Genomic DNA, 17,504 nt, shown 5'->3' on the forward strand with positions numbered 1-17,504 from the left:
TTTCCGGCCACCAAAATAAGTAGTAGTAGTGGTGGTGGTGGAGAACCAGACACGGTGTCCGCAAACAAAATAAATAAAAACTTCCCTTTTAATCCATCCACTCGTTGTCTCCGGTAGAATCGCATTCTGGAATTCCGCTGCCGTGTGGAAGTAAAATAGTTCGGGGGATCTCAACGCAGCCAAACCCTCTTCCTTATCAATTAACGCGTATCCCAGACGGCCGGAGCCGCCCCGGGCAGCTGAGAAGAGGCTGCATGAGATCTCATCTTAAAGACAACCCTATATAAATAAACCAGTAATAACCCAGGTACAGTCATTGACCTCGTGCTACGCTGGAGTGATGGGAGTGATCACACCGTAGGCATTCAAGTCTTCAAGTCTTAGCTTGGTGTCCTGAGTATGGATTTTTTTTGTGCTGTTTCATCCCCAAAAAACTATAGTAATTGTAACAAAGTTCCTGATAATGGACACATCCAACAAGACGCCAACACCGAGTCTGTTGACAGATCTCACGCTGGGTTTTCTTTTCAATTAATAGAAAAAAAAAAAAAAAACTAAAACTCTAAGTATCTCCTATAATCTACCATTTAATTCCTAACTATTGACCGCACAGAACGCGAGACTTCCTCCGACCTCTGAGACGCCGGCTTTAAGAGACAGCGTTCCTTGCGCGGTGAGATAGGATCGTTCTGGGATCGGGTTTTCTCGTGTGCGGTCTTTGAGAATCTTCAGAGTAAAAAAATCAAGTTGAGACGAGGAGGATCCGAACGACACAATCTGATGATCCTGAAACGCGCGTCCCCCGGAGATGTTTCGCGGTCGGAACGCGGAGACGTCCGTTAAATTGCTTCTGGTTTTTCTTCATCTGGTTTTTTCATCTGCTGGAGCTTGGCATAGGAGATGGCGTCGCCCCTGCGAGACAGCGTAAGGACAGCCAGTCAGTAAACGGGAAGGGAAGCACGACAGAACGTACATTTTTATTTACGATTGTATAATATATATATATATATATATATATATACATACATACATACATATATATATATACATACATATATACATACACATATATATATACACATATATATATACACATATATATATACACATATATATATACACATATATATATACACATATATATATACACATATATATATACACATATATATATACACATATATATATACACATATATATATACACATATATATATACACATATATATATACACATATATATATATATACACACACACACACACACACACACACACATATATACAAAGCCTTACTTTTTGCCCAGGGCGGACAGGCCGTACAGCACTCCGGTCGCGAAGGCGATAGCGTTGCCGAAGAGAGTGGTCAGCGTGAAGCTGATAAAGATGGGGAACATGGCCATCCTGTAAGAAACACACGTTACAACGCAAGACGTCAGCGGGTGAATTCGGCCTCTCGGTCTCAAAAGCTTACACTCTAATAAAGGAGGTACGGATCATTTTCTCAGCAGATGTGTGTATGCAGCGCCCTCTACTGGAATATTAATGGTAATACCATTCCAGACCAACGCAGGTGAATACAGCGCCTCTCTCATCCGTGTGACACGTGTACAGGCACGCGATACACGCATGAGCCCAATCGGTACGGCTACTGATTAACCAGACCGGACCGGACCAGGTAGGTATACCGCCTCCCGCTTTAACCCCCTCCGTACAAACTCTACTTCTAACCACTATGCGATAATTACGGAGCCTTCAAATGACCCGCGAGCGGAAACCCAGGGGCGAGCGTCTGTAGGAGGGAAATAAATAAACGAAGGAAAGACTCACGTGCAGTACAAGGCGGCTTTGTGCCAGGGCTTCATCTTATCCGCTTTATTTCCCACCTTGTTGGCGAATTCGATGAACTGGCAGCAAAAGGGAGCCTCGCAGAGAAACAGCAGCAAGGCGTTTAACCTGAAAAGGATAAAAAAAATATCAATATCCAAACAATAAATTATTGTCGTTTCCGGGAGAAACTCTGAAGGCTTTTTATTTATTTTTTATTTTTTTATTAATTAAACAAAAAAAAAAATTTCTTAAAAAACAAAAACATTTTTTTTTCTCCCCGTGGTGCACGCGGAGGCTCTGCCCTGTTGCTGAAGAACTCCGAGGAGCCTGGATGGGGCGAGAGACTGAAACCCCCCCACCCCAGGAGGCATTTTTCGAACATTCTGAGCTTTATCGTTCGTTTCGTAACAAAAATTCGATAAAGTTGAAGTTTGTACGATTCCCGAACGCACAGATCTGATTCGTCGTTAAGGCGGATAACCGATATACTCACATCATCCACACGCCGGCGGCTATGTTCAGGGGGTTGATGGTGACGCAGTTCCACAGACCAGCAGCCGCGCATGCTAAAGAAAAAAAAAAAATACATTCAATGTATTGTAGCATATCATTTACTGGAAGGGAGGTAGATAAGTAGAACAGCCACCCAGCAGTGTGGTAGAGATTAATACAGTGAGGACATTTAAACATTTGATAAAGGATTCTGTAACGGGACAAAAATTCATTTTTTCCTCCCCCATTTTTTTTTTTTTTTTTAAATTAAATAAGCGGAGATTAAAGGGTTATTAAAGGACAGATACAATGCAGGCGAAGCCCCGGCCTCTGAATTTTAATTGGCTTTGTGAGCTCCCACTCGCTCATTAAACTTGCATGGCCCTCTCTACATCCGATACCCCCGCTCTTCCCTGCTAGCGCCGCGCAGCACGGGTGTCTCTGGGTATTATTCCCAAGTGAAACATCAGCTTGTGTTAGAAGGAGGGGGGTTGGGGAGGAAAAAGTGGTGAAGAATATTGTGTTTCCAGCTAAACAGAGTGTTCTGTAGCCCGGCACGCGATGAGAGTGGGGCATTAACTCTCTCAGCCACGGACCCAGCCGAGTTTAATAAGTGATGGCTGGCTGAGAATGATAGGACTTTGGGACCAACCCCTTAAATCGGCCCTGCCGATGTCTCCCAAATAGATCTTTAGATTTCTTGATCTGGGGTTTTTGGGGTAAATAATAACAGAATATATATACTTACAAACACCCCCGAGGACAGCGGCCCCCCGGCACAGCCAGCGGTACCACCAGGTCATGCCATCATCCTGAGCAGGGGCCGGCTCAGCCTCGGCTCCGGCTTCCACGCCCACAGCGCTCATCTCGGAGAGGAGTCTGTCCCGGGGCTGCTAGAGAATACCGAGCTGGGAATACCCCGGAATGTTCCAGAATACCCCGCCGGTCACTGCCTCCGGGTTCTTGGCGGCCCCACTGGCTACTCTGGGGTCTCCATTACCAGGCCCCTCCGATCTCAGCTGTCTCCGGGCTTTCGGGGCACTCAGGGGCCAAGCAGTATGTCTAAGGTCTGAATTTGCCCGCCCCGGAGCCGCTCTCCCCGGCCTCAGCTGAGTGCAGACTCCTCTATCTCCCTGGCCTCAGCTGAGGGCAGACTCCTGTCTTTGGGGTTCCAGTTGAGTGTAGCCTCCAGAGCTGAGTTCACACTCACAGGCCTCAGCTAAGTGCAGCCTCCTGGCCTCAGCTGAGTACAGCCTCGAGTGCCGAGTTCGCACTCACATAGCGTTGCCTCACAGGCCTCAGCTGAGCGAAGGCTCCTGTCTCCCCCGGCCTCAGTTGAATGCAGTCCCCAGCGCTGAGGCCACACTCCCAATGCGCTGGCTCCTTTCTCCTGCGCTAACTCTTGCGCTTCCAGAAGGGTTTGCGATGACAATAGACGTTTCCACGTCACTTACAGTCTCGCAGTGCATTGTGGGAGGGGATTATGGAGGCGGAGCTTTTGCATGACAGCAGGGGGCCGTTGCCAGGTTACCCAGAGCAGCAGCTGCGAGTTGGCCTCGCCCTTTTTGTGTTGCATGGCTGGGGCTCTGCTGCTGCAATACAACTCCTGTCACCCCCAGCCAAGCACTGCCTGCGCATGACACCCGCAGTGTGCAGAAGCAGGAGGGAATCGTGCAGCTCAAGGCTGCAAAATGTGAGGGAACAGGCTAGGGGCCTGGCTGGGGCAGATTTATAGTCCAGATTTTACCCCCAGGGACCAGATAGCTGCACCAAATACATGCTGCGGAAGTAAACCTAGGGGGTGATAGGAGTTGTAGAGATGACATCATATCCCAAAACTCAGCATTATAATCACAGAGACCAGATATGACATCATACCGCAGCGCTCATCGAACGTAGACGCTTTAAGAATTTTTTCACTTAAAGGTGAGGAGTGATTTCCGTCTTCTTTAATTTCACGCTAATTCGCCTCATTTTATTTCAGGCCTCAGGGTTGCTGAAGCCTCCTTCATTACAGCGACGTTTCCATGGCGCAGAGAGACCCCCCCCCTCCCAGTGGCTGGGTCATCAAGGTGATGATTACAGTCTGGATGAGGGGGGGTCACCATTTGTTGACCTTGCGCATGACCCCCGGCATCTCTAGGATACCCATCCTGAGGGCATCGCCGGCTGGAGGACCACCTGCCCACCGTACCTTTTACAGCCGGCTTGCGGTGCTGATCTGCAGAGCGTGGCCACGTGGGACCTAGGCCGGTACTGAACCACCAGAGGATCTCCCCCACTGGCCCATGATCCCCGCGGAACCCCCCCCACGCAGAACTGGGCACCAGAGGGGTGCTCTGCAGAGCGTCCCACCGCTCAGTGGCAAACGTAAGATGTGGAAAGCAATAAAGGATCCGAGCGAATTACAAACACAGATGGTCTAAAAACTTCATTCCTGGAATAACACAGTCATTTATTTTATGTATTTTATACATTTTTAAAGCTGATTTAACCATAAATAGGATTATAGAAAACGTACATTAATGTCAAAGGTACCGTCCCACCTACCCAGATGAATAATATACATTAAACGCCCCCCGACCAAACCACCTCCGGAGGAAAGTATTTGATCATCAGGTATTTTTCTCCATTTGTATTTTTGTCGGGGCCGCATTGTGACACAAGGAGAGGACACTCATTGGTTGAAAGTCTTTGTTGCTGTAGCAGCAGAAAATGCTCCACCGCTTTTAATTCTGGGCCCAGTACTGAGCGCGGAAGCTGACTCTTTCTTCAGAGAAGTCCCCGTGAAATTCAATTTCCGCCTGGCTCCCCGCGGACTCCCAGAAGAACAAGTGGGTTCCGTAAAACACTTTAGATCCTAATGTTTTCAAATCGCGAATCTGAACGGTAAATGAGAGTTTATTCAGAGACTGCAATCGGAATCATAGCTCCTAAAATAAATCGTTTTCCACCAGAGACGTGGATATTTGGATTTGTACACATTTAACCCCTTAATGACAAAGCCCGTATATGTACTAGTTTTTCGATTGTAAAAGTCCCTCTGAATTTACTCCGAACCGAAGGAGCAGGAAACCGCATTCTTTGTCCGAAAGCAAATGGACCAACAACGAAATGGAATATTTGTGTGAATCGTCTATCATTGATTTCTCTAGAATCGTCGTACTCGGCAGGACTGTATGATGGGCCAACAGGACATGGAAAAGGTAGAACATCACGGAAAAGTTTGGACTAAAAACCTACTTTGCAAATCAAAGGACTCACCAGAATGTAACTGGAGTGCGTCTTGTTGCCCCGCGTGTCCAAGTCCATGTTCAAAGCGTGAATGGCAATTGTGAACCTAGGAGGCACATCAATGAAGATACGACACACAGGAGTCCCCTCCTCTGCCCAGGCCAGCACCGGATTCTGTACGGTTCCCTGCGTTCCGAAAAGCTGGACGTCACAATCTTCAAAACACACAGAAGAAGAAGACTTCTTTATGAGAACATTCTGTACCTTCTACACTCTCCTTATTACTTTAAAGAGTAATTAGGTACCTCGAGAGTGGTTCTGCGTGGCTGGTACGCTCCAGTACTTAAGCAGCACTCCGTTCCCCGGGAGGGTCTGCCGCTGCCTCACCGTCAGAGTATTGGATTTGGAGTCCAGGGTCACCCCGGACAGCCGGACGCATTTTTTCTGCCACATGGTCCTGCTTAGAAACAGCAGCAGCTCTCCTGCGAGGAACGGACACACAAGTTCACGACGTGGCGGTTTACGTGGCACCGTAATATCTAAAACAACTCTGCTCCCATTGAGGATAAATGGCTACCAAAGCGGCTGTCTTAACCAACATTCCAAAATTCTATACGTTTGAGCCACGATGTCTCCAGCCACATCCTATGCAGAGTATATCACAGAATTTCTGTAGGAATAAAGACTCTCCGTGTTTAAGGTACAAACCGGCGGTGCAGTTGAGGGAGCTGGAAAGCACCTTAACAAAGATGACTTCTCCTAGTGGACGGCCGATGGAGAACATGCAGTCGGACTTGGTGAAACCTGTAGTGTTCACCACTCCTGCGGAGTTTAGGAATTGCTGTCCGCAGATACCTGGGGGAGACATCTTCAGTAAGACACAAGGGCTCTATCATGGGTTAGTAAATTATTTGGGGTTTGAGGGACATGGACATTATATAGGAGGACGTTTGATCTTTGTGTGGAAAAGCGACAAATACATAACTGTGCCCATCCTCCTTCATATTGTCGGGTTTTGGCCCGGGCATCTGGTAAGCTGGGATAACCGCGGCTTTGTGTTGAGACTTCGTGGAGGGAAGACTTGATTCTTGTGTTACTGCCGCGAACGTCGGTGTCACCCGCGGCTCCGGTGTCTGTGTGTCTCGTCGGCAGGGATCACTGGAGCAGCCTCTCATAGTGATGGGTTTGGCAACATGTCCGCAGAAGACGGGGCTCACCTGCTGGCGAGTCTTCAGGTTAAGGCATAAATTCTGGCGTCTCTGGATCCCATTTCCACAGGCGGCTGAACACTGTGTGGGAAGATAAGGATCAACTACAATACAAGTACTGATGGCCTCTCCGTGACATTCAGAAATTCTTTCTCTCACAAATATTTACATTTTGGCAGACGACTGTAGCGCTTACCTGGCCCCAGGGACCAACGTCCCATGAGAAAAAGCAGTTGGTGACCACGCAAGGGATGATTGAAGGAGGTTTCTCATGAGAAGGACAGGCTGTCGCGTTCACCTCGATATCAGTCCCGGCTACTCTCTGCACACAGACCACACTTTGCGTGGAGGTGCCATATCCGCAAGCGGAGGAGCACTGGCCGGTCTGTGTCACCTGCCACCTACAAAAAAGATGGATGATACTATCTGGAGGTTTATAATAATTTAGTTCCCTAAACCAAAGGCGGGGGAAAAACTTTTGGAATGTTACGATAAGTAATAGAGCTCCAGCAGATTAAAATTGACCGTACACAAAACTGACAAATGGTCAGAACTGCCGGCACAGAAGGAGAAGAGAGCCCTGCTCTTCAGAGGTTACAGTAGTTGAGGGGGTATGAGACAGAAGGCGAAGGACTGTCTCATTACTCACTGAAGAAGCAGATATCGTACCTAGGTGGGCACGGCTGTTCGTTGCAGGACTCCTGCCCTTGTTGATGTGGTAGATGCTGGCATTCTGTATCCTCAACAATTTGCTCCTTGCTGTCTCCTTCATTGTGGTCTCGGACACAGTAGAAGATTCTCTGTAAAATGCCCCCACCGCAGCTGACGCTGCAAGAACTTCTCTTGTAGCTCCACCTGCCGGAGAAATCAAACAATAGCAAGGAGTCATTATTACCCCAATATAATCCCATAGAAGATTGTGGGACCATGTCCATGCCAAAATGGAACTTGGGACACCAACGCCTTTCAACCCACACTTGAAACGTTTAAAAATATTCTCAGTGCATCGTTTTCATAGTAAATTATTGAAACCAAATTGCAAAGTGGACCGTTTCATTTCATAAGGTCGTTGAGCTTTCTGGACCCCATACAGGCCACCAGACATTACCGGACAGGGCAGGGCTGAGTTCCGCACGTTCTGGTGTCACTCGGACGGGGACTCCTGCTGCATTTGGCATGAGGAAGACGACGCGACTTCTCATTTTCCCTTCTCACGCAGAAGACCTCAAGTTGGATTTTCGCTCCTCCGCAGGTCACGGGGCAAGGGATCAGCTCCCTCACCTCCCAGCTGCATTAACAAAGAAATAAGAGATTAGTTACAGGGCTCAACAATCAATGATCAAATTTCAACTTAGACGTGAACTTACCTTGGGGGGCAGCTTTGGGGGTAACAGGGATTCCAGTGCCTTTCCGGCTTCAACGTTTGGTTACAATTTTTCTCCAATGTTTCTTCTTTTGTGTGAAAATCAACGCAAATATAACGAAGTTCTGCTATTCCTGAATGCAGAGATATAGTTTAGCACGTAGGGTTATTTATCCATGTATTTGTAAATATTTTTTAGGAAATCGAGCCCCGAGATCGATGGGTGAGGTTTACCTGAGCCGCAGGTAACTGAACATTGACCCAGTACAGGACTCCACACAAAAATCCCCATCTCCTTCTCAAAAGGGGTAGTTAGCAGTGAAGAGTTGTCATTCAGTCCCGTTAACTGCACGGTAACAGTGGCTATCTAGTTAGGACAGAAAACGGTGAATTAATGAACATCCTTCTTATATAAATTATTAGATTGATCTAATAGAACCTTGTTTTCTTTTTCTGAGCATTAAATGGAATTCAGTATGACCAAAATTAATTGGCTTGATGACCATTAAGTTTCCAGCAAGAAGCCATGCACAAAAAAGCTAAAACATACACAAATAAACATGACCATCATGGAACTCTAGATAAGACAAAGGTTTCATATTCCAAAATCCTTTAGAAGTACTCACCGTCTCCCAGCCCACTGGACAGACGCTGACCACGCATTTTACCAGAGTCGGTGGCTTCTCTTGACCTAAACACTGAGAATCCTCAACCAACGTGTCCAAACCGCCTTGAGACTGAATACAGGAGACGTTTCTCAAAGCCAAACCAGATCCGCACACTGCTGAGCACAGACCTGGCTCCGACACTTCCCACCTGCAACGAGGAATGGTCCCAAGCTGATATGACATGTCCTTTCAATGGTCACCTGTATCAATTCACTTACTTATTAAGGGTGATACCTGGCTGGACAGGGTTCCAAACCACAGGTGGAGAAGCTCTTGGGTCTTTGAGAATGGGAACAATGTCCTTCAGACAGAACGGTTTCTGTGTCATGTTGGTTGCGAATACATTGAATGGTTAAGAGCATCACTCCTCCACCACAAGTCACTGAGCATGGAGAGGACTCCTTCACTACCCACCTATAACACAAGACACTTGGAGAACATCCATGCAAAGACACCTCGAGACAGTTGAGGTCAATATGTCTTATTCTAGCTAGACCACAGTTCCTATAATTCTCAGTGATCATCTGGGGACAAATGGGACAATGTAAACCCTTGCTGGAGAACCATAGATTCAAAGTCACTAACCTGGGTGGGCATGGGTCCCCTCCGCAGGGCTCCTGTGTTGAGTTGGGGTACACAGATTCAGCACAGAGCTCGGACTGAACCAGCCGTTGGAGTGTTAGCTCTTTGCACTCATAATCCACCTGCTGAAAACCTGGGAGAGGGAAAAGAGATGTCAGATATTATTCATTCATACACAATAAATTATATACTGTGAGCCTTTGCAGTTCGATCTAATAATTACTTGGTTGCTTTGTTTAGTAAGCTTAACCCTAAATAATTCTGGTTGTCCCTGTCTCACCTCCTCCGCAGCTAGCAGAACAAGGTCCTCTTACAGCGGACCATCCATAACTCTCACGGCTCTTCTTAGGAATGCGGTAGCTGAATGAGATGTCCGGATTTGTGACCTCTCCATATTCCTGTCCGTACTTTCTGTAAACCTATCCAGAAACATATGTTGTAACTAGATATCTGCTATACATCAGGGGTCAGGCATGTCTTCAACAACACTAAATAACATCCAATGGCCACCAAAATGGCTCATACTTTAGGACCACGATCTCCTGATTTCAACATCAGTAATAAGACGACTTTAACCAAAGTTTAAATAGACAAGTCAGCAAGAAAAAGCCAAGTGCAGCTACATAATGTTACAAGTGACATGAAATATCTTAGATCTCACCTGAATCTCGATTTCTTCAGTAGTAGGACCATCAATAAGGATTTCTTCTCGATGTGGCAGCTTGTCTGAGGTCAGAGTCAATCTATATTCTATCTTCCGGTCTTCCAGGATAGAGGGGTATGTGACGTTTAGAGAAATTTTTCCCCTTCCAGCTACCAGGTATGCGCCTTTCTTCTTTACAGCTGAGCAAAAAAAAGTTTGTAATTTCTATATTAGTGACATCAAATGTAATTAACATATTGGTACGAGTGGCCCCAATATGAGAAGATGTTCCTCTACTACAATGCAATGGCATGCTCAAGGAGCAGGACACACGGGAACATAACGCCGCAGTACGCACAAATGTATTAGTTCATTCTGAAATAGAATGTTCATGCTTACCTAAATGTGTAAATAAAGGCTTTTGGTTGTTCACCTGGATTGCCACTGAGCCAACAGGAACAGTCAGGAAGGTGACGTACCCTACGGCACAATCATTTACAATAAGAATCTCCAGGATAGAGAAATTCCTTCTTCACATTTTTGGACCTCATATAACTCTGTGAATTTTACATGATGAAGGTTTCGTTCCAAAAACCCAAATCCACATACCGGTCTATTCTGACTCACCTCCTGCCTTTCCTTCAGAGAACTGGCCCTTGACTACACCGCATGTGCTATTGTCCCCTCCGCAGACCCCGCACTGGTCAAACTCCATTCCAGAGTCCATCACACCGTCACAGCCAAATGCCTGGGTGAGAAGAACATGTAGCACTTATGAAAGCTTGTCCTGGCCCTAAAATGACCTTGTTTGAGTTGGATGAAAGTTTAGCTCCTAAGGGGTCTCAAAAACAGTGTCTAGGTCTTAATCCTTAAGACGAGTGTCTCATCTTGTACATACTAGAGCAGAATGAACTGTATTCTAGCAGGCAGACTGTGAAAGAGAAGAGTCTCTCCTCACCTTGCAGATCCCGGATACACACAGGCTGAGTGCCGCATCGGTCCCAGCACTTGGCTCACAGCGAGTGCCATCGGTAAAATGGTCCCCACGTGCCACCATGAAGTTCTTCCCTTGGGCCCGACACAGATGCTGACACAGAGAGTCACCTGATTAACAGACGAGCGCAGCTTTAAGAGCAACATTTTACGTGACATCTAGAGTAATTCTAGAAGAATATATACTCTAACATGAAAAAACATAGATTGAAAAGAAGAAATTGTGATGGTCAAGGCACGTTAAAAAAAAGAAGTATTAATAAATCCGTCATGAATTAAAGGTCCAGGGCCATTACCCTTTTGGGGTTACCTGTTTTGGTCTTTGTGGCTTAGTTCTGTTTTTAGGAGGTAAAGATCCTATCACAATATGTCCTCACCATATGCAAAGCCAACAGCTGACGTCCACTTGTAGAAGCTGGGGATCCCAAGGGCAATGTGAAGGGGTTCAGTGTCTGTTGCGGAGCATTGTTCATTCATGAAGTCCAACTGAGATGTCACACAAGCCTGTAAAGAAAAATAAAAGGATAGATTACTGGTCATACCAGAACTTCCATAAGGAGCTAGTATGTAGGGTGATTTCACACTCACATGAGTATTACACATCTCAGCTTGTACATGGGGTCCTTCACAGTCATGACCTCCAAACGCAGGCCTACAGAGAAAATTATGGCAAATGATCAGGCAAATATAACACCAAACACAAGGTGCTTTCAGAAGCTCGGGGTATAATGCAAGCGTGTGTTCCAAAAAGTAGTCACAGAACACATGGTAGAATTCCTCATGGGTGGTTGTGAGCTCTGATATCACTTCCAATCAAGGACACAGATGAAGTCAACATGAGTGGTGATCCAGACAGTGGCCACCAATAATCCCATTGAAGCACAGTCCGACAAGCCCTACACACTTGGAAAATCAACCCATGGAACATCTTAACATTACTTGGCGTAGTTTTTTTGTTTTGGGATGTGTTCTTCTTTTCATAATTTGAGTAGTTAATATATTTCTCATCCCTTTGACTATACCATTGGCCGTTTTGCTTGACACTGGTGGTGTTCATTGGTCTTCAGTTTCCATCAAAAAGACATTAAATATACAGTTCAGGCTTAATACCGTGGCATGTGTTTCTACCCCCCCCCCCAACGGACACTCATTAACCCACCTAGGGTTGTTACATTGTCTTTTTCTGGTCACCACACCACCTCCGCAGCTTCTGGAACAGGAGGAGAAAGAAGACCAACTGGACCAGGCTCCATGGACAACCGCCACGGGATTCAGCTCCTCTAAGGAGCTACAGCGACCCTTGTGGCACCACTGAACAAGAAAGAACTTATTAACACATACATATATCGGGAATGATCACATAGAAACATCCCCTATCTTCATGGATCTTATCTTTCTTATGTACTGATTGTTGGATTTTTTTATATGATAATTAAGCTCAGGAAGTGATCCCTTTTTTTCTTCCAATGGTTCCGTCACACGTTAGAATTAGGGTAGAAAGCTCTTTGTGAATGGTCCATCAAAACCCACCTTGTTCTCTCCACATTCCGTGCCATCGAGAAGGGGAACCAGGATGCGGGTGCAACTGCTTCGGTCCTGTTGGCTCGGGTGGCAGGAGAGGACGCTGCATGTGTCCTACAGAAAAAAATATTAAAACATATTAAGGTTTATTAATACTCATCACTGTTAAATAATTTTGAAACAATTTAAATTAAGCGAAAAAGCTCACCAGCTCACATTGTTAAAAATGTGTTGAAAGTGTGAAAACAGTAACATTTCCCTACCAGGTCGTTTCTGGAGAAGGTGCATGCGAGGGCTGAGCTTCCGAAAGCAATCTGACATTGTTCATCCGCTCCGTAGTATAGACCAGGCTTCCAGGTGGGGATACTTCCCTCCATTGCCGGCAGGTCATTAATACAGCTGGCTTGTCCGCTACTGTTAGGTGGTTGAAGGGAAGGCAAATGGACTGTATTAGAATAATCACCAGCAGTGGTGAACAAATCACACAACGTCCAAGTGCCATGTTTATTTGTCCAGTTCGCCTTTGTGTCTTAAATCCCTGCGCCCCTCTTTCCTTCCCCGATGCCCCTCTTTTCGAGGAGGCCAGAATGTTTGCTGGGTTTGAGGGTATCACAGGGTTCTACAGCCCTAAAAACCTTTCTAACTGTTTACTTGCATACCTTGTTTGGAATACTACCTGAGGAACTTAAGGAACTGTTCCCTACTGCACTCCGACCACGTCAGATGGACGCTGTTGTGGTTTTCCTCTGGTGCCATGATAGTCCCATCCCCAGTGCAGCTATTATCAGTTCCATCATGGCTTATTCCGAAACTATGACAAGTGAAAAGACCAACAATCATTCTAGTTATTCCTCTTTCTGTGGTTTGCCACCATCAACCTACGATGTCCCTGTATTTACCTGTGCCCAATCTCATGAGCGATGGTGATTCCAAGGTCAAACCCAGTATCTTTAGTGATGACGCAACTCCAAAAAGAGGAGCACGCTCCACCAAGCTGAGTGACACCTCGAAGCGTCCTCTCCCCATTAGTGAGGTCAAACCTTGGGTAAAATAAACATTGGAAGGAGGTGTTTTTAATTTTCAGTTTAAACTTCATTCCACTGGTTTTCATTTAAGGTATTAGTTTCTCCCCCTAGTTTACCCAACAACGGAGGGGTCTCTATTCACCTTGTCACATACAGAATGAGGTCAGCGTGAAGCGGGTCTGTATCATCGGACGGGTTCACTGTCTGGCTCCATTCACATACACTCACCAGGGAAGAGTTGATGTCACTGCTGATCTTAATATCTGCCTGGAGAGATAATGGTTACTACCTATCTACACTATATGGACGAAAGTATTGGGACACCTTACCATTACACCAACAGGTACTTTGATGACATCATATTCTAAATACATAGACATTAATATGGAGTTGGTCCCCCCCTTTGCAGCTGTAATGAATTCCACTCTTCTTGGAAGGATTTCCACAAGATTTTGGGGAGTTTCTGTGGGAATTTGGCCCATTCACCCAGTAGAGCATTTGTAAGGTCAGGCACTGATGTTGGACGAGATGCACGCCTTGCAATCTCCGTTCCATTCCATCCCACAGGATGGGGTTGAAGTCAGGGATCTGTGTGGCCGGTCACGTTCCCCCCCCCCAAATGAATTTCAGTACAGCTACGTTAGGAACCGTTTTCCCTTCTTTGTATTACCTGGGGTTCGGGCAGGATGATCATCTTCACCAAATGGACTCGAAAAGGGGCTCCGAGTGAGACATCTCTCAGCAGCTCCGTGCCCTGTAACCATATAAGACAATAAGGACCACAGATTAAAAAGGGGGGAGAAGTATTAGGGGTGTCATTGAAAGAAATACAAGTAAGTCAAATCAGTCTTGTAGTTTGTAATTGTTACATTAGATAACCATAATAATTCTACCAATTTCCAAAAATGTATGAAATGTGAAATCGGTGACGTAAAGCGCTGGTCATATCATGAATATCTACAATGTCTCACAATATTAAGGTTGGTGAGGATGTATCTCTCCGTGTCTTCCTGGTGGAACTGGTACACGTCATGACCTACAACCACCAAGAGCTCCAAGTGCTTCATCTCAGCAACTGCTCGTTTCTTCAGTCGGACGGGCGATGACCCTGCAAACAGAGGATGATGGAAAGGTTTAAAGCTCTCATAGTCTGGAACGCACAATAGAATTTGCAGGAACATGAGTCCAGGCAGGCAGGTTCTTTGTTCAGATGGCTGGAAACAACTTTAGGACCAGAAGCTCTTTGAGTCATGTCCTTCTGAGCCATGTCCTCTCTCTGAGCCATGCATGTCCTCTTTCTGAGACATATTCTAACCAACCTGACGCTTTGGCTTCCACTTTTAGAGGTCTTATGCACCATAGAGGAAATATTTTATACATAACTTTATGGGATCTATTACAGCCAACATAGCTCTTCTGATGGGGAAGCTCCTTAGGGCTCCTCATAGACTCCATCTGGGCGCTTCTCATGCTTGGTGAAAGCTGAATGGCAATTGGGGGTTTTGAATAAACTACTCGCTGTCAAGTTAATTTGGTAGATTATAGGAAACATTGTTGCTTATATTGTAGAAAGATCTTTAGTTCCTCACCTCTGTGAGTTGGTGGAGAGAATCCAGCCTGGAAGAGCAGATAAGGAGAAGGAAATTCCTGCCTCTTGGACCATATCAAATGCTTCTTTTTCACCGGCTGGATAAAAAGCTGGTTCCCTTCTTCCGTAACAAAGCCCCGCTGAATAAGGGCGAAAACATTCAAGATTAGAACATAGTAAAAAAAAAATGAAAAAAAAATAATTAAAAAAATCATATAAAAAAAACCTCTGATTTTAACCTCAGACTTTTCTTATGTATAGAAAACATGAACTTTGCAAAAAAAAAAATTGCACAGAAAAGCACAGTTTCAATAAAGTGTTGATATTTAGAATTTATTTTAAAGATATTTATAAAAAAAACTTTAGATTCTGGCCAATTTTTGTAGATGTTCTCCTCGACGATACATTATTTCTAGAAATAGTAAATTTTAATGGAGTTCACTGCATTTTTTGTAATCTCACTAAGCCAGAGTAGATGGGACTCACCAGCTCTCCTTGACAATACGTGATGACTGATTTGGCCCTCGCCGGCTGAAGTATGGAGCCCGCCGAGCCACAGCCTTCTGGGAACAGCTTCAGCCGCTGCAGAGATGCATTCACCAAATGCTGCGTTATTACTGACCGTTGGGTATCGGCAAACCTGAAGATGTAGGTCCGCATAGTCGCCTGTATGGAGCAAATCTTGACCGGACATGAGTCTGGTGTCTCGAGGCCTTCACAGGAGCAGGTGAGGTTGGCCAAGTCAACACTGGAAGCTGTGTAGACGAGAAGTCCAATAAATTACCCGCTACACACGCTAAAAACACTAAGAATTCTGTGGACATATTCTGATACAATGTGAAACAATGTTGCAATCACCATATTAACGGAATCTTCTATGGTTTCCACTAATGGGGCATCTCCAAGAGGTCCATCCTCACTCATGGTCCCACAACAGATCATGTCTTGCTCCCCAAGCGAGGGCATTAAAAGGGACTATTGTTTTAGTTTGACACCAAAGGTCAGTAAGCTTTCTGAGGTCAATCTGAGAACTTCAAATGTGTGATTTCCTATAAATTGTCACTTAAATGACCTTTTTTTTAATAGTTTTGCCCTGACCCCCCCTAGCATTAATGACAGCCTTGATTTCTTAATATTCATTCCACCTGGAAGTACCTGGGATATTTTCTGTGCCAAAGTAAGACAGCAAGTCTTCTCTTTGTAGGGTTTCCAGGAACATCTAAAATACATTTTGTAAAAAATAAATATAAAAACCATGAATTTCTCAATTTAAATTTCCCCCCTCATTTTGTTAATCTAGATATGGATATATAAATATATATAAAGGACTATATTGAGGAATTTACATCACACAGTTTCACTTACGATTAATAATATTAATACATCATTTTTATATATTATTAAATATATTATAAATATATATTATTATATATTTATTTAAATTTGAAATATATATATTTTAAAATTATTTTTTAAACAGTCATTTTTTACATTTTTTGTTCATTTCAGAATTCAGTTTCTTCCCCAGATTTGACGGCAGGAGGTCGCATTCCACTTATTCACCCGTATAGATTGAAATATAAGTAAAAATGCAATATCCGGCTTCGTACCTCCGCGATGTTCTGTGCCACGGAGAGCCCAGGGGAAGCCACGGTCAGCGCCAGCCATAACAGAACGGTCCGGATCATGGTGGCCCCCGAGGATATCCGACCAGAGGGGGGTTTTTAGTGAGTGACTTCCAGCCGGAGCCTGCGATTCAAAGTACACATTCGGTTGCAAAACAGAGAGTTGATCAGTCACAGGGTTTCGGGGAGGGATAAAGGGTGGTGGTTGGGGGGGGGGGTCTGCAGGATAAAAATTATCAGGAAAGACTGAAGGATCTCAATATGTGGGGGAGAAAAGAGAGAGGGAGGGGGGGCATTTAAATATATTAAAGGGTTTAACAGAGCACAGGAGGGAAGATTTTTCAAAGGAGGAGAAAAGAGACCGGAATCTAACACAAGAGGATCAGAGGCTGAGATGGCATGGAAGTTTTGCTTTACTGAGAGGGTGGTAGATAAGTGGAACAGCCTCCCAGCAGAAGTGGTAGAGGGTAATACAGTGAGGGGATTAAACATGCATGGGATAGACATACGGCTCCTGAATCTAAGACGAGACCAACGACTGATTAAGGTTTGAGTCGTTACAGCAGGAGAAACGGGCGACTAGACGGGGGCCGCCGGGGGCCGATCTGCCGGCAGGTTCTGTGTTTCCTATTCAATCAGGATCAGAGAATTTGCATTCATCCGGGATGAATTACAGAAGCAAAAACTGATATAAAGTTACATCCCCGTCCATACCTTGCCCTGGGCCCCCTTCA

General features: G+C 45.2%; 2 protein-coding genes across 3 annotated transcripts; both read right to left on the bottom strand.

Annotated features, from left to right (window-relative positions):
- Positions 1 to 710: 710 nt before the first annotated feature.
- Positions 711 to 3,399, bottom strand: CACFD1 (calcium channel flower domain containing 1). Its single transcript, XM_053473677.1, has 5 exons — positions 3,069 to 3,399; positions 2,322 to 2,394; positions 1,829 to 1,954; positions 1,295 to 1,402; positions 711 to 912 (listed from the first exon to the last, which is right to left on the bottom strand). Exons 1-5 carry the CDS (start codon positions 3,184 to 3,186, stop codon positions 840 to 842), a joined length of 498 nt encoding a protein of 165 aa, XP_053329652.1. The 5' UTR covers positions 3,187 to 3,399; the 3' UTR covers positions 711 to 839.
- A 1,388-nt stretch (positions 3,400 to 4,787) lies between these two features.
- On the bottom strand, positions 4,788 to 16,901 carry ADAMTS13 (ADAM metallopeptidase with thrombospondin type 1 motif 13). Of its 2 annotated transcripts, XM_053473665.1 has the most exons (32): positions 16,756 to 16,901; positions 16,301 to 16,364; positions 15,632 to 15,900; positions 15,147 to 15,285; positions 14,529 to 14,665; positions 14,228 to 14,311; positions 13,700 to 13,824; positions 13,432 to 13,572; positions 13,209 to 13,343; positions 12,796 to 12,946; positions 12,542 to 12,646; positions 12,171 to 12,322; positions 11,600 to 11,663; positions 11,389 to 11,515; positions 10,977 to 11,122; positions 10,646 to 10,766; positions 10,418 to 10,498; positions 10,037 to 10,218; positions 9,656 to 9,794; positions 9,379 to 9,508; positions 9,028 to 9,207; positions 8,752 to 8,941; positions 8,360 to 8,492; positions 8,130 to 8,259; positions 7,871 to 8,050; positions 7,432 to 7,617; positions 6,959 to 7,163; positions 6,540 to 6,843; positions 6,263 to 6,409; positions 5,860 to 6,036; positions 5,585 to 5,769; positions 4,788 to 5,202 (listed from the first exon to the last, which is right to left on the bottom strand). In XM_053473665.1, exons 1-32 carry the CDS (start codon positions 16,831 to 16,833, stop codon positions 5,050 to 5,052), a joined length of 4,740 nt encoding a protein of 1,579 aa, XP_053329640.1. In that variant the 5' UTR covers positions 16,834 to 16,901; the 3' UTR covers positions 4,788 to 5,049. The 2 variants fall into 2 exon arrangements, with proteins under 2 accessions (XP_053329640.1, XP_053329641.1); XM_053473666.1 differs by lacking the exons at positions 4,788 to 5,202; positions 5,585 to 5,769 and having other exon boundaries at positions 5,875 to 6,036; positions 6,294 to 6,409.
- Between the last annotated feature and the right edge of the window lie 603 nt (positions 16,902 to 17,504).

Source organism: Spea bombifrons, chromosome 8 (assembly GCF_027358695.1).
Source record: "Spea bombifrons isolate aSpeBom1 chromosome 8, aSpeBom1.2.pri, whole genome shotgun sequence".
Lineage (NCBI taxonomy): Eukaryota > Metazoa > Chordata > Amphibia > Anura > Pelobatidae > Spea > Spea bombifrons.